Source organism: Phocoena phocoena, chromosome 15 (assembly GCF_963924675.1).
Source record: "Phocoena phocoena chromosome 15, mPhoPho1.1, whole genome shotgun sequence".
Taxonomy (NCBI): Eukaryota; Metazoa; Chordata; class Mammalia; order Artiodactyla; family Phocoenidae; genus Phocoena; species Phocoena phocoena.
The window spans coordinates 72,522,372-72,539,969 of NC_089233.1; the positions used below are offsets into that span (position 1 = coordinate 72,522,372).

The 17,598-nt window shown below is 39.0% G+C and overlaps 1 protein-coding gene across 2 annotated transcripts in view; it reads left to right on the forward strand.

Annotated features, from left to right (window-relative positions):
• Positions 1-17,598, forward strand: part of STK4 (serine/threonine kinase 4) — an 85,337-nt gene that overhangs the window by 50,222 nt on the left and 17,517 nt on the right. For both annotated transcript variants that reach the window (XM_065891806.1, XM_065891807.1), the window contains exon 10: positions 1,121-1,278. In XM_065891806.1, coding sequence (XP_065747878.1) covers positions 1,121-1,278 — 158 coding nt within the window. The remainder of the gene's footprint in view (positions 1-1,120; positions 1,279-17,598) is intronic.

Sequence of the window (17,598 nt, forward strand, 5' to 3'; positions counted from 1 at the left end):
ACTGATTCTGCTCTGCTATATAGCTACCCTGCTATGTGACTGCTAACCTAAGCCCTTCTACCAGTCTTCCCTGACCACCCATCTTGCAAGATTTCTTCATCTCCTGGGCACATGTAACTCTTACCATCAGTTCTATCTGTTTAATATTTATCCTATACTGTCTTCTTTTAAAAAATATTTAAAAGAATTAAATAAAATCACCTATAATCCTACTATCAGAGACAAATCCTGTTAACATTTTGGTATATTTTTTTCTAGTCTTTTTTTTTCTCCTATGTGTATGGTTTTACAGAGTTGAGATTGTACTGTATATATAATATCTTATTTTTTCTCCTTTATCATAAACCATTTGTAAATAGTATTTTAAAAGTTATATAGGGCTCCCCTGGTGGCGCAGTGGTTGAGAGTCCACCTGCCGATGCAGGGGACGCAGGTTCGTGCCCCGGTCCGGGAAGATCCCACATGCCGCGGAGCGGCTGGGCCCGTGAGCCATGGCCGCTGAGCCTGCGCGTCCGGAGCCTGTGCTCCGCAACGGGAGAGGCCACAACAGTGAAAGGCCCGCATACCGCAAAAAAAAAAAAAAAAAAAAAGTTATATAATATTTCATGGAGTGGGTTGTGATTTACTTAGATTTTCTTTTTCATGCCTATTTTTCTCGTTAGTCAAATTAGATTATGATTTTGCCAAGGGAAATCAATCACTATGATATCATCCCCGCTTCCTGACTCTAATTCCTGTAGAGCATATTATATATGTAAATAATTAATAAATATTTTGGCTTGCTTCTCAGTTTTCGGTCTAAATGTTATAGGAACTCTTTGCTATAGGGGATCCAAAAAGTATTACTTGTAGCTGATGTAGAGTTATTGCATCACCAAGTCTTCCCATTTAGAAAAAGGGACCCTGGGGGGGCTACGAATCCTCTGAAATTCTATGAAAAGTATTTTGAGTGAGCATTTGTGCTTTTTCCTATAGTTTTCACTAGAATCTTGAAGGACTCTTTGTCTAACAAAAAGCCACTGATTCCATGATCTTAGCCCATCTGGAGACAGATCCATTTACTAAACTTATCTGAAATCTGAGATACTGTATTTCACCTTTTGTTTTTCTTGGTTTTCAGGAAGGGATGAGACCATGCAGCCTGCAAGACCATCTTTCCTTGAATACTTTGAACAAAAAGAAAAGGAAAATCAAATCAACAGCTTTGGCAAGAGTGTCCCTGGCCCACTGAAGAACTCTTCAGATTGGAAAGTTCCACAGGATGGAGACTATGAGTTCGTAAGTAGACTTGGAAGCAGATGGTCATGTCTGCGGGGGAAAGTTGTTTGAAATATCACACATCCAATTCTGTCGTTTCACTGAAAGTGCAAAGTGCTTGAGCATTTATTTTATCGTGCGGCTCACAGCTCCTCTAAATGCGCCTGGCGGCAGCTCCTGGGCTAAGAGCCTCAGGCGTCTGAGACAACATTTTGACTGACATTTGAGCTGTTCCGAGGGCCCCCAGTTAATTAGTGGCATCTTTTTTGGTTTAATAATTATGTATTCACTTGCCATTTTTCCTTTTATTGAGTTTGAATTTGTTAATGGTAAAAGAAATATTTAGTCATCCAGTGAAGGTGCACTGTTTTTACTAGTTTCTCTGGGATCGTGATTTTATATTAAGAATTAGACGGGAGGGCCGTTAGTGCTGTTTTGTAGTGTCTTTGTTGTTTGGCTAACCATTATCCTAATTTCAGTCTCTCTGAGAGGATTATTCTGGATCTTGTCCGAGGCTGGATATTACATAATTCCAAAGTTTCATAGGAAAAACAGGGTGTGTATTTCCTCTTTCTGCTGTGGAACATTTCTCCCTCAACCACGGACACTTGTTAATGTTCACAGAGATTTAATGTGTAGAGGCAGTAAAAAAAAAAAAAATGTGCAAAAAAAAAAAACGCTAAGGAGTCTGCATTCCTTTTCTAGAAAAGGATTTTCTCTTTAGGAGTATTTAATTTTTACACTCTTAAATTCTGTCATCATTCTGTTGTTTATAAGAACTTAGTTTGCACGTTAGATTTGGATTTGGGGAGGCTTTCTAGTCCTGGCTTTCTCCTATCCTACTGACCGGTCTAGAGGAAATGATGTCATTCTTCCATAACATAGTTTCTGCTTTTGTTGAGTAACAGGAATGTCATAGTTTATACAACTAATGATAGAGATCTTTTGAGGACCAGAATAATTCACCTGAGGTTATTTAACCATTAGTCCCTGAACTAGGACCCAGGTTCATTTGTTTTATCATCTGTTTGTTCACTCATTTACTTATTAGCTCTTTGAGTGCCAGTATGTGCTTGACACTCTTCTAGGGATATAGTAGTGAACAGAACAGTCAAAAACTCATCCCTCTTGGAGGTTTCATTTTAGAAGAAGGAAAATAAGGAAGTAAAATATTTAGTGTGTCAGATAGTGGTAGGTGTTGTAGCAAGTTTGAAGCAGGAAAAGGAGATTGGTGGGGAAGGGAAGGAGAGGGAGAGGGAGGGAATGTGTGTGTGTGTAAATTTGTAGCAATTTAAAATAATGAGTTAAGGAAGTTCTCACTGGTAAGAAGATGAGAGAGTGAACTTCGTGACTACCCAGAGAAAGAGCTTTTCAGGCAGCTGGAGTAGCAAATGTAAAGGTCCCGAGGCAGGAACTTGCTTAGTGTGTTTGCAGAACAGTGAAGTGAATAGTATGTTTGGAATGGCATCAAGGGGATGTGTTGTAGCAGGAAATGAGATCAGAGATGTAATGGGGAGTCAGACGACGTTAGGGCTTTTGTGTAATAATAAGGACTTTAGCTTTTAGTCTGAGTGAAATGGAAAGCTACTGGCAAGATGTGACTTGATCCTACTTACGTTTTGAAAACATTATATTGGTTGCTATATTAATGCACTACAGGAAGACTAGATTTTGTGAACACAGGTGTAGTGTTGTTACCTACTATATAGAAGAGGCCAAATATGGGGCACGTCTGCTGCCATTCCTCTCTTCTAGGTCTTTGGCATTCATATTTTCCACTGAGTCAGGATTCACCTTCAGAATCCTTCTTAACACAGTGTTCCAGGCCGACACTGTTAATCAGAGTAGACTCAGAGATTCGAATCTTCATGTTTGCGATTCCATGTTGCCTCTGTAGTTGTTGTGGACATCTTTGTAAGGACTGATTTTCTCAGTTTAGTGAGTCTTTAGGTAAAGATGAAACAACTTCTGGGTACCAAATCACATCACCATTGTGATAGAATGCTTAAGAATCCTCAAATCTGTATTCCCAGGTCTAGTTAATGATCCTGAGATTCCAGTCACTTTAAGCTAATCATTAATTTGGGATCAGCAGTTCCAGTGTTTGAAGAATTCACTTCTCTCTGCCATAGCCTTCCCATACTAAGATCATTGCCAGAGAACTTATTTTGATAGGCAAGCTACTTATGCAAAGGGACTTTAGTAGGTCTTTAGAGAGAGAGCTTTTTATCTGGGAAGGAGATGACTGTTGGAGGGAGTGGGCCCATGAGCACAGTGACTAGGTTAGCACATTGCCCAACCTGTATTATTCCTGGCTGGTGCAGGAGAAAGGTCCTGAGACTTATCAGAGGTTATAAACTGGCATCATCCAGCCCATACACCTTTTTTGTGTGTCCTACACAGTGTTTAAAAGTTTTAAATTAGTTGCCTGTGTTTAAAACTTGAGAGCTTCTACATGAAATGTTGGAACTCCAGCTTATTTTGAAAGCTTGGAAGAGCTGACCATAAAAGACCTGCATTTTTGGTTGATGGCTGTCTGGAGCTGAGTAGCAGCTGCCCTCTTCGGGTCTGACCTCTCTAGTTCTCCTCAAGATCTGATCGACTTCACTCACTTGTATTAAGCATCTAACCTGTCTGGCATTTTTAGGACATTTGATCTGGGGACTCGTGCTCTAAATCATTTGGATTTGTATATGTCCACAGTGTGTCTGAGCCAACCCATCCTGACATATAAAATTTTATTCTAATTTTACCTTGAAAATTTCAGGAGAATTTATTTTAAAATTCTCTTTTAAGAGAATTTCAAGATAAACAATGAAAGACAGTTGAGGTGGAGTATATATGAGCTACTACACCAAAAAGTTCCGAAGAGCAGATGAAAACTATTTTTAATGCCTTGATATTCTTGCTGTATCACCTTCATCCCAAATCAAGCATTTAAAATAATAGTCTCAAAGAGTGTTTCCCAAAGTGTGATTCCCAGGCCAGCAGTGTCAGCATCACCTGGAAACCTGTTGGAAATGGTTTCTCAGGCCCCACCTGAGACACACTAAATCAGAATCTCTGGAGACAGTGCCCAGTAATCTGTGTTTTAACTTACCTTATGCATGATCCTAACCTGCTAAATTCACATAAATTTCTTCTTTCTTTCCTGTTAGGTACTATAGAAATTCTAAAATCACATGTATTCATATTTTATTAACATTGCATGACTTTAAAATTTCCTTTTTACTCCCCTTTTGAGTCTCCTGTACTCTTATTGGAGGTACCAAAGCAGTACCTAAAATCAGGAAAATGTACATTTGAAAGTGACATCTGGCATAGAAAGAACCAGTTTGTTGAGTGAACAAAATTTTCTGAGTAACCTCACTAAGCTTAAAGAAGGATGTGTGTCAGACTAGCTGTCCTGTTCCCCCCAACCGTCTCTTAGAGACTTTCTGATTTCCCAGCGGGCAGTATTTAGTTATAAAGAAGATATTCTCTTTCTTCCTGTGAAGGCAATTGCTATTTTGAAATGAAACTTTTTGCCCAAAATGGCAAATGGGAAGTAATTAAATCATCAACAGTGGCAGAACTTGATACTGACAAAAAACTTCATATTTTCATCTGAAACTGAATTCTTGTTGCATTTCTAAAATTGAATTGCCTTATTTGCCAAATTGAAAAAGCAACAAAGATTTCCTTTAATTTTTGAGGCATATTAAAGTGTAAATAAAAAGTGCTTGCAAATGCAATATTCTCTCCAATTAGTATTTCACAGTCTATAAACAGATGCATTTTTGGAAATGCATGTTGCTTTTATGAGAATTCAAACACTCCCATTTTGCCATCATAAAGCCACAAAAAGCTGTCAACTTAAACCCAGTTTGGCTCATAGATCTTCCAAAAACACACTGTAATATTTTCGTCTAAGAAGGCTTAGTACCAAGAGGGTGAACAAGACAGACAAGACCCAGGCTCTCCTGGAGTTGACTGTGGTGAGGAAAACAGACCTTAAGTCAGGTAATATACCAGTTCAGGTAATAGTGGCTATTTTAAAAAAAAGCACAGTAAGAGATAGTGTGAGAGAAGGCCTTGCAGAGAAATGGGACATTCAGCAAGACCTGAATAAAGAGGGGAAGCCAGGCATGGGAAGGTGGAGGGAAGAAGTACAAAGTCTGAAGCAGGACACGGTGAGTGTATGTAAGGAGCAGAATGACACACAGGGTAGCAGTCCATCATAAACACATCAGTAATCCCAATACATGCGAGTGTATTAAAATCACCTGTTGAATGATGGAGACTCTGGATAAAAATAACAGTCAAAATTCAGCGAAATACTGTTTATAAGAGATATAGCTAAAAGAAAATATCACCAAAAAGTTTAAAACAGAGGAATGGAAAAAATACGCTAGGCAAATATTCCTAAAAGAAAGTTGGTGAAACAATATTAATATCAGATAAGACAGAATCCAAGACAAAGGAACATTACCTGGGAAAGGGGCATATTTTAAGTTGCTAAAAGGTGTGCTTGATCCAGAGGACAAAAGTCATGAACCTACACAAAGCATATATATCTATCCCAAACCAATAGAAATACAAGGAGCAACGAGAAAACTGCAGTCATAGTTGATGGCTTACATATTCTTCTCTCAAAATTTGACATTTCGGTTAGATAAAAAACCAAAACTAACACAATTAACATGGTTGATAAAACAGAAAATAGGAACACTTTTCAAATATTCGTGAAAATTTTAAAACATATATGGAATATTCACAAAATTTGACTATGTTTTAAAGTGCTTGAAAAAAATCTCAGTACAGAAGTCATCCAGGCCACATTCACCAACTATAATAAATAAAATTGGAAATTAACAAGAATAAAGTAGCCAAAGCCACTTTATTACACTTGGAAATGTAAAAGTATATTTCTAAGTAATTCTTGCTTTAAAGGTAAAATCAAAACAGAAATTATAAAATGTTGAGAAATGAATTATAAGAACCGTACAAAATCCAGATCACTGTCACTTAAACCTGTGGGATGAAGCAAAAACGGTATTCATAGGAAGATTCATAGCTTTAATTGTATTTTCTCTTTAGAATACAAGAAAGATTGTAAATAAGACAAAAATAAAGGTAAAAGCAGAATTTAATGAAATACAAAACAAACAAAATTTGGGTCAGTAAAACCAAAAGTTGGTTCTTTGAAAGGAACCGACATTTGGCAGAATTGATCAAATTAAAAAGGAAGAAGATACCCTAAACTATAGTAGAGGAAAGGGGAGAGAATGTTACTAGAGATAGAACAATGTAAGAATGGGAAAAGAATATTATTGTTTAAAATTTTATATCATTATATTTGAGAACCTAGATAACTAGATGTTTAAACATTATACCATAGTTAGTTCCTATATGGAAGTGTAATTGCATAAAAATATCCAAGATACTTGTGAAAAAGAAGACAATGAGGTTGGATTTATATGTACAACAGCACAGTAACGAAAGCATTGCAATATTGCCAGAAGAAAACACAGATCAATGGTAAGAGGATAGAGCTGAGAAATATACCTGTGTATATTATAGGAATTTATTATATAATAATGATAAAATGCAGAATAATGCAAGCTGTGTGATACCATTTGTGTAAATTTTTTTAAAACCGCAAACCATGCTACATATTTCTGTTACATACACATGCAACTGTATAGATAAAAAAGATAGGATATAAAACTACTTGATAAGAGTCACTGCCTTTGAGGAGGAGAACTTCAGTTTTAACTGTTTTTAAAGTGGGAATGTATTACAATATTAACATACTACTCGCTTAAATTAAAAAAAAATAGAGTGAGATATGTTTTTTTTTAACTCTATCAATACTTAGATTTCCCTGGTTTTAGTCTAAATGGAATTAGCCAGAGCTTCTGCAGACCTAGATGAACCACAGTACTTTTCAATCTTACTAACTTTGCAAGGATTGCTGATTATCAGCTCTTGGTATATTAGGTTTTGGAGTAAGTTCCCTATTTATTCAAATAAAGTTGTCTCCAGATTTCTTATGACTTATTCTTTAGAAAGAGTTGGTAATAGCTGGCCCCCACTTACTAATTCAACCTCTGTACACTGAAGTCCTCTTTGTGTGAATAACCAAGACTGTAAGATCCTTGACGGCTGGGATTTTTACTCATCTCTGTATTCCTAACACCTTGCAATTGCCTAGCTTATTGTTAGCACATACTTTTCAGTTAAACTCAGAGGCAGTCTCTGGATTAATTCAACATATTTAGTCACTACCCTGAGAAAGTACATAGCATAGCAGAAAAGACAATCAAATAATTTTGATACCTTGTGCTAATAATAGCTTACATTTATTGAGAACTTACTTTGTGCCAGGCACTGGTGTAAGATTCTTTAAGTATATTAGCTCAGTCCTTATAACCATCCCAGGAGGTATGCAATATTATTGCCATTTTATGGATGAGAACACTGAGTCTTAAAGGGAGTAAGTACTTGAATAAAGTTATACAGATAGTAAATGGCACAGCAGGGATTTGGCTCTAGAGCCTAGACTCTTAACCACCTACACTTTATGGCCTCTCTCTAGACTATTCTGGTAAATTCTGTCCATAAAGTACATATAAAAACGTGTAGTAGGAGCCCAGAAGAGAGAGCAAGAACTTCAGTACAAAGAACCCCAGGGGAGGCATCAAGAAGTCTCATTTGAAGTGTATTTTTTGTTTGTTTTTTTAAATTTAATTAATTAATTTATTTTTGGCTGCGTTGGGTCTTCGTTGCTGCGTGGGGGCTACTCTTGGTTAAAGTGCACGGGCTTCTCATTGCGGTGGCCTCTTTTGTTGTGGAGCATGGGCTTTCGCCGTGCAGGCTACAGTAGTTGTGGCACGCAGGCTCAGTAGTTGTGGCTCACGGGCTCTAGAGCGCAGGCTCAGTAGTTGTGGCGCATGGGCTTAGTTGCTCCGCAGCATGTGGGATCTTCCTGGACCAGGGCTCAAACCCATGTTCTCAACCACTGCGCCACCAGGGAAGCCCTTGAAGTGTGTTTTGAAAGATGAATAAGAATTCTCGAGCTAGAGAAGGAGGGAAAGGACATTGTAGGCACAGAGACAGAGAGAGGGAAGTGTGTGTGTGGAGGCATTAAGGGGTGTGGAATGGCCAGGAAGTCCTAAGTAATGGTGTTTGGAATCTAGGGGTGTGGGTGTGCGAGGAAGGGGGGAGGGGGCGATGGTGAGCCCTTCAGGTGAAGTAAATTAGTGCCCAGTGTGCCCTTATTTTGGAGGGGGAAATATTTAGTACACTTTTAGATTTTTCCTTGATGTATCAGAGAAATTAAAAATAGAATCCTAATGCAGCACAAAGAGCTAAGCTAACATCCCCCTGAAGTTGTGTGATAATGGGTCCATCAGGATATAAAACCACCGAACTGTTAACTCAAAATTAATTTGATAAAAGTAACAAGATTGATTGTTTGGGTTGCGTGGATAGTTACAAGCCATTCAGATGGCTTTTTGTGGTAGGGAAGGATAAACTTTAGCACTGAGTTTTTCCCTGGAGGGAAAATGCCTATGATTTTATGAGACTTTATCATAACCATTCTTCCCTAGATCAGGGCTCCAAACAAGATTTATTTGGGGGCTTCCCTGGTGGCGCAGTGGTTGAGAGTCTGCCTGCCGTTGCATGGAACATGGGTTCGTTCCCCCGTCCCGGAAGATCCCACATGCAGCGGAGCGGCTGGGCCCGTGAGCCATGGCCGCTGAGCCTGCGCGTCCGGAGCCTGTGCTCCTCAACGGGAGAGGCCACAACAGTGAGAGGCCCGCGTACCGCAAAAAAAAAAAAAAAAAAAAAAAAGATTTATTTGCGTTTTTATTATGAAGCTTTACTGAATTGTCAGGGCATAATCAATTACTCATTTTTTATTAGATGACACTTTTTGCTTTTGGCTGTACACTTTAGAAAGTAGACATTTGGTGGGAGATGAGCATTATTGCTACCTTATTTATAATTTAAACTCACGATTGATATGGTGGCAGAAATGTTTTATTTACTCATGTTTACATTAATACTCTTAAGGGTGCATCTTATGCTTTCAGGGAACCCAAGTATCTACAACTTGAAACTTTATCTGCCATTTTGTAGAAACAAAAGAAACACTCCCCAAACGTCTGTCTTTTATTGTCCATTTATTTCAAGATGAGTTTTAAAAATGCACATCCTTAAATATCCCAGCCTCCATTAGTAAGATAGAATGTAATGAATTTCCCATCACTCAGCTATAACAAATATCAACTCATGACTATTTTTATTTTATCTAATCCTCCTCTTCTGCTGTTCACCACTCCTACCACGTGGTTATTCTGAAGCAAATCCCAGGCATATTTCATTTTAAATATTTCCATACATACCTATAAAAGAGTAAAGATCCCTTTACAAAAACATAACCACAATACCATCATCATACCTTTAAAAATTAAGAATAATAATTCTTTAATCCCAAAAAATACCTTGTGGATGTTCAGTTTTCCCCAGTCATCTCATGCTATTTTCTCATTTGCTTTCTGATTTTAGATATTGCTTTTTATTGTTTCACTTTATAATTATACAAACTAATTTGTTCCAAAGGCAAACTACAAAACAAAGTTATTCAGATTTGGCTTCTGTCCCTATTCCCTCTACTTTGTTTCCTCCTTTTTTGTTGTTTCATTTTGGTTATATGTATACAGTCATCCCTCAGCATCCGTGGGGGATTGGTTCCAGGAGCCGCAACACATGGCAAAATCGGAGGAGGCTGAAGTCCCATAGTTGGCCCTCTGTACCTGTGAGTTCTGCATCTGTGGATTCAGCCAACTGTGGATGATCCGTGGGGGGCCAACTGTATACAAATACATGTATGTTTGTACTCCCATTCATAGATAAGAAGTGTGGTATACACACTTTAATCTGCCTTTCTGTTTTCACTTAACTGTATGTCCTAGGAATCACTCCACAGCAGTATGTAGGGATATTCATTACCTTTTTTCCCGATGCTTAGTATTCTGTTGTGAAGATGTACAGTAGTTTATTCAGCCAGTCCTCCGTTGACAGACAGGCGGGTTGTTTGTAGTGGTTTTAAGGTTGATCACTTCATAAACCTATTCATAAACAGAGATTGCAACTTTTTATAATTGCTACCTTTGTTTTTTAACGTAGCTGTAGCCTTTCAGTTTTGAGAAGCAAGTTACATACTTTAAGTCTCTGTAGATTTTTTTTTTCTTTTTTGTAGCTATGTTGTCTTTTGTTTCACTAGCAATGAGTAGATTGATTCAGTGGTGTCCCTCTGCTACAATCTGGTGCTGCTTATATAAACTGGGCTCTGATTTAGTTGTAAACCCTGTGTCACGAGAGTGTGCGTAATCAGTGTCCCCGCAAACATTGTTAGATGCTCCAGGTATCCAGATGTTGCCAGGTTGGCATTAAGAACCAAAAGAATCCCTGGAGGCCTGGGATTCCTAATTGCTGTTATCAGAACCTGAAATGTCTTAAGTTTGAATCTCATTACAACTGAAGCCAGATTTGGGTCAGTTACTTTAATTTTGCTAAATTTGAAGTCAGAAAAGAAAAAAAAACAGCTCTAAGTTTAGTATTATTTACTCATCATCAATCAGAAGCTTCCAAACCTTTTGAAATGTAAATTAGTTATTAATCTAGAAAGCAGAGTTTTCCATTTTCAGTTGAGGTGAGTGTAAATTATTTTTCTTACTGCCGAATGCACAGCCATGACATTGAATTGTGGTCTCATTTACCTAGACCTATCTTTTTTCACTCTTCTTCCTTTGAGCTGTCAGATTCTTTCTTCAGTCTTTCTTCTTCGCTTCCCCTCCCTTTTTTTTTCTCACACGGACTCTCGGCAGGTCAGTAATCTATATTCCTGGGACATGAAATGTTGAGAAGACAGGGAAAAGGTTTATGCCAGTTTTCTCACCCCCATCCAAAGGCAGGATCTCTATTAGAGTTTTGAAAGTAGTATTTGCTTTTGTAGCCTAGTACCTTTGAAAGAAAAATGATGATGTAGGACTCTTTTCATTCCTCGAGATGTAGTACTTATATCATTTCCCTCCCCAAATGTCACCATATTTACTTAAAAATCCCGATGCTTCATCACTCAAGCGAAATACAACAGAATTGAGCATCTTTTGTCTTTGATGACATGTTCACTCCAAGCACCAATAATTCTGAATGGAAGGCGTGTCTCTTTTTCCTTCTTCATCTCACTATTGGAGTTCGATGCTGATGTTACTGAGATTTTGAGCTGCCAGTGTAAGGAAGAAGAGGTATTGAGAAGATGATTCAGTGAGGAGAAGGCTGATTGATGGTAATTTATTGTATTGTAAAGGCACAACTCATTGTGTGTGTTGATTGTTCTCTACGTCCAAGGTTTTGGAAAGGAAAATATGAGATTTCACATTTATGTAGAGGGTCTTATAAGGTTGCAGTTGGGTCTGTTTCTAAGGAAATACATTATGCCTGTGTGTAAGTGACTACTGCTTTGGTTGAGGTGGTATGTACGCCTGGGTAGTTTAGATCACTACAGTCAGACTGTTAGGTTTCTCATCCTGACTTTACCATTTATTGAGCACTTTAGGGCCAGTTTCTTCTCCCTGTGCCTCAGTTTCCTCACTGTAAAATGGAGATAATACTGCTACCTATAGGATAGATTTTGTGTGTGAGTGAGAATTAAGTGTGGTAATGCATATAAAGTGCCTTCAACATAATAGGCATTTCATAAACGTTAACTTCCCCTCCCTTCTCCCTTCCTTTCTTGAAGCACCGTCGATGAAGTAAATTTCAGTAACCTAAAGCCCTTTCCCCACTGATTTGCCGTTGACTTTCATTATAAAACCAGAGATACATTCCCAAAGAAAACTTGCTCCCAAAGAGGCTGATTTAAAACTGCTCTAAAAGAAAGGAATCAGAACTATTACCAGCTGGAAACTGATTACCCAAAGTGGTCATGGGTATCATTTTTAGAAGTTCTCAATGCTTTCTTTTATTTATATATTTATTTATTTTACATCTTTATTGGAGTATAATTGCTTTACAGTGTTGTGTTAGTTTCTGCTGTATAACTAAGTGAATCAGCTATACGTATACATATATCCCCATATCCCCTCCCTCTTGCATCTCCCTCCCACCCTCCCTATCCCACCCCACTAGGTGGTCACACAGCACCGAGCTGATCTCCCTGTGCTATGCGGCTGCTTCCCACTAGCTATCTATTTTACATTTGGTAGTGTATATACTCAGTGCTTTCTTGCTTTCCCTTACTTCTCTGTTCCATATGGCTTTCCTTTGTAGCCACGCCCCATTTCATAAACTATTAACATTACTGATATTTTTCAAATCACACTGACTACTTCCACTGCAGCACACGCTTTTCACCAATAGATGCCGCCCTCTCACTTCTTGTGTGCCCAGATTCCTGGGTAGAATGATTTCCTTGTGATACAGAGAGGTTGCCAGCTGTGTAAAATTAATGATAACATTCCTTCATCAACCTGAAATTTGGACGTTGCTTGAAAATAGGTGTACCTTGTAACTTAGACCAGTAGAATGAACATCAGATCATGTCAGAAGAGGGTTGAACGGCCCTGGCTTTAGCTGGGAGCTGGGATGAGTGACTTTTCTCTTTCAGGTTTGTGTTTCAGGTTTGCGGTATGTAAAAATCAAGCATAATTCCGACTGTCCTGCTTTTCCTCCAGGGTTAGAGGAAGGATCAAATGAAATGTCAGTTGGGGTTATTTGAACCAAGTTTATTTTTAGAACGATGATAGAATTCTATTAGCTGAGGATTGTAAAGCTGTTTATGTTTGCTTTTGGTTCATTGTGTATTAGTATTATTGCTTATTTTATTATTATTTTACTTTTTATTTTACCTTTGTAAAAAAAAGAATTAGATCTTTGAACAAGAACCGATAATCCAGAGACAAAGCCAAAGGAGCCGTTACGCCCGTTAAGCCCAGACTCCTGGAATGCGTCTGTTTGCTGATGACGGTAATGTCATCACATTAGGTTAATACAGCATTTAATATAGTTAAAGGTGCATTCATATTGTCCTCTTTAACTTGGTGATTCTTACAGTGTACCTGTGAGAGGGGCAAGAGGAGGGTCTTATCCCATTTATAGTTTGAGGATCTGAAATCCAGACATACAAAGGCAACTTTCCTACTTTAATGCCAGAATCAAGTCTAGAACCCAAATCCCCAGGTTGCTTCCTGTCTCTGTTAACTCTTGGGTATTTTCTCACAGGAAAAACAAAACAAACTGTGCGCTCCAGTGACATACTAGATACTTATTTAACTTTACAAAGCAGGTGAAAGAATCTTCTTTCAGAAAATACGTGATGGGGGTTCTAGTGACCAGGAAGAATGGTTTCAGGTTTATCGAGTCTTAATGGGAATTTTGTAATAGTAAGAGAATACTTATTATTGACCCGAATGATCTTTTTCATGCTTATTCAGAACACAATGTAGATTGACAGGCTTTGCATTTCATCAATTATTTACATAAGTAATTCCCCTTGTCGGAACAATGTAATTTTTACCTTCTTTTGATGTTCTTTATTATTTACTTTGTAACCGTGGGTTTTACAGTAGTTGTGATGTTGTTCAGGAAAAGTCATGCTCACTATAAAAAGGCATTATTATTTTAAGAACACTTTGAGTTTTGACCAAATATAACCTCTGTGAAAACAAAGGTATCAATTGTAGAGGAGTCTTAATGGCTACAGCAAACACTTGATATGCCCTCTGGTGATATCTCTGTCACAAAGTGCCTATCGGTCTCATTCAGGCACTTATTCCTGAAATTTTCCCCCCTCATACCCTGTTATCTATTCAATATTAGCTTTTCTGTAAATTTACTCTTCTTACCTTAGTGGTAGACGTTGAATATTTTTAGTAATCTTTTTTATTAATTTTTTAAAAAAAATTTACACAATTTTTAAAGGTTCTGCTTCATTTACAGGTATTAAAATATTGGCTGTATTCCCTGTGTTTTACAATACATCCTTGTAGCCTGTCTTACACCCAGATAGTTTGTACCTCCCACTCCAGTAATCTTCATATTGGTTGCTTGTTATCTTGCCTTCTTTTCCCTCCCACCTTCTGTATTTATTTTATTATTATTATTTGTGTGTGTGTGATAAGAACTCTTTATTAACATAAGAGCTACCCTACTGGCAAATTTTTAAGTATATACAATACAGGAGTGTTTGCTGTAGGCACCATGCAGCATGGGAGATCTCTAAGACTTATTCATCTTGTATACCTGAACTTGGTACCCTCTGACTAATACCTCCCCATTTCACCATTTGTCTTATTTTAAATTTTACTGGCAGGGACACTTGCGCTTTTCAAGTTGTAGAATTTGAGAAGAACTGATGAAAATAGCAGTTACTGGGTGCTAATCGTGTGTTGGGTTCCTGCAGAAGTCTTGTCCCATTTGCCTCTCACAGCATCCTGGTGCAGAAGCTCCCACTCGTTGACAGAGAGGCTCAGAGACTCTGACTTATGGGTACCCGCCCACCCATCCCCCCACGGCACGTGATTCATGGGTGACGAAGTTAGGCTTTCGATTTAAGTTTTCTAATGGTCAAGACCATAGTTTTTCTCAGAGTAACACGCTTCTGTGGTGAGAAGTGTCACACACGTGCTGATGGTGGGTGATCATCTGATTCAGGGGCTGAATTGTCTTTCTCTGAGGGGCCCAGCACTTGGCAAATCGCCATGGTACACAGGCACTCAGAATGTGTCATCTGATTACGTTGTTCGAACCCATTGTGCCTTCTCTGACAACCTTTCCAAATCTCTTCATATTTTCTTCCTGTGACATCCATTCATCCGTGTGTATAGGAGCATGTTAATCACCTTGTAAAATTGTTAGATGTGAAATTTAAGTTTTGTTCCCCTTCTGTAGTACGTGTTAGTAGAAAACATTGATTGGAACAGCAGTGTGGGGAATCCCCTAGATCCGAGTTGGATGAAGAATGCAAAGCATCTAGCAAAGTGCCTGGCATTCCTGCTCTATAATTAATACGTTGGTTCCTTTCAGAGCGAGAGCTTAGATATCATTAAAGAGAGCAGTGGGCTGGTAATCAGATCTCGGCTCTGATAGTAACTAGCTTTGTGTCCTTACGCAAGCCACCTAATCTTTCTGGTGCTCTCGTTTTTTCATCTACTAAGTAAAAGTGAGATGAAAAAGTCTTCAAGAGCCCTCAAGTGCTCTCAGCCTTTGTTCACTAATCTTTAAAATGGAGACAATGCATACCTGTCAGAGGGTTTATTTGAGCTGGAAAGAGATAGCCTGTGTAAAGCACATAAAAGATGCTCAGTATATGGAATTTTTTTTTTCCCCTGTCCTTTTACAATGCGGGGAGGTGCTCTGGACACCCTGGAGACCAAAATGAGCACAGGAGGCAGGATAACATGCTGACCGAGAGCCAGACACACCTGGATTCAGTCCTGGCTGCACTGTTGAGGGGATCTTTAACTCTAGGCCAGTCCCTTAACCTAGAATAAAGATACTAATCATACTTACCTCAGGCTTATTGAGAAGATTAAATTAGAAAAGGCTTTTAAAGAGTTTAACAGAGTGCCTGACCCATAGTAGGCATTTGGTAAATTTTGTATTCGTGTGTAAGACTTAGGTGGGAGAGATGAACTACCAGGGCAAAAGAGTTAAAAATGACGAGGTAGGTCGCCCCAGACAAGAGAGGCAGGAGGCAAGCCCAAAGCTCATTTCACAGCTCTGTCGAGGGCCCTGCTGCTGTGGCTCCCCGCTCCCAGTTAAGTGGTGTTTGCTTCAAAGTATTTATTTAACACCTGAAATGAGCTTAATTCTGTTGAGGCTTTCTTGTTCATGGGGTTTAAATATCAAACTTACTGATTCCTACAGACGTTGTGTGTTTTCTCTGATGAGATTTCTCCCCTTCTGTGCCTACCTGGGAGCTGTAGGACCTGGAAAGTCCTCACATTGGTGTTCTTTTTCAAAACAGTTTTGATCCGGATGGGTGTGCTTGTTGGTATAAAATAGCTCGTGTGTGTGTGTGTGTGTGTGTGTGTGTGTGTGTGTGTGTGAAAGAGAGAGAGAGAAAGAGAAAATGAGATGAGAAAGACGCAAGACAGACCAATAGAGAGCCGTATCTGGGAGCCATCACCTGTCGAGTGCTCCTGCCTGTATAGCTGGATTTGCATTGCACACATCAGATTAGAGGGTGGCCAGCTGCTGGAAGAAGAGCAAACTCGTATCTACTTTTTTTTTTTTTGCGGTACGTGGGCCTCTCACTGTTGTGGCCCCTCCCGTTGCGGAGCACAGGCTCCGGACGCGCAGGCTCAGTGGCCATGGCTCACGGGCCCAGCCGCTCCGCGGCATGTGGGATCCTCCCGAACCGGGGCACGAACCCATGTCCCCTGCATCAGCAGGCGGACGCTCAACCACTGCGCCACCAGGGAGGCCCATTGTATCTACTTTATAGACTCACCAATCACTTCCATTTGCTCTTTACTTAACACAGTCATAGTAAAGACTATTCCAGGATTTTGTAGCCTTCAAATATGGATGTATCCCTTTAGAAAATCTTATCTATATTCCTTTTTTTAAAACTAGACTTTTTATTTTGAGGTAACTGTAGATTCACATGTAGTTGTAAGAAATAATACAGAGAGATCCTGTGTACTCTATACCCAGTTGCCCCATTGGTAACATCTTGCAAAATCATAGCATAGTTTCACAACCAGGATATTGACATTCATCCGTCAAGAGTGAAAGAACAGTTCCATCACCACAAGGATTCCTCCTGTTGGCTTTTATAGGTACACCCTCCCACCCCATTTCCTAACACGTGGCAACGACAAATCTGTTCTCCATTTGGTGTATCTGAGAGTTTAAAAAATCTTGGGGGAGCAGTGTTTAAAATGAAGTAAATCGAGGAATCGGTTGTCTTCTCCCAAGTGTTATTATTCCCAGATACGGCAGGACCAAGCATAAAGTTGTTTTCACTGGGAAGAAATGTTCCATTCCAGATTCAGATGGACATTTTCTACTTTTGACACGCTGCTGAGACTGTAATTATAAACTACAACCATTCTAGGATGGATTTAAACCAGTTCCTGGGATGAATTAAGATCTTGTGATAAAATACCATATATCACCTGTCACATTATCTGTGGCAACCCTTCTCTGTGGTTAATGAGGGCAACAGCTGCCCAGAAGTTTATTGCTGAAGGAATGCTTAAACAGTGGTACTGTGAACTCAGCACTTTACGCAAGAAGTTTCAGAAATCGCGCTTGAGTTCCCGGAATTTGATCAGTTTTACG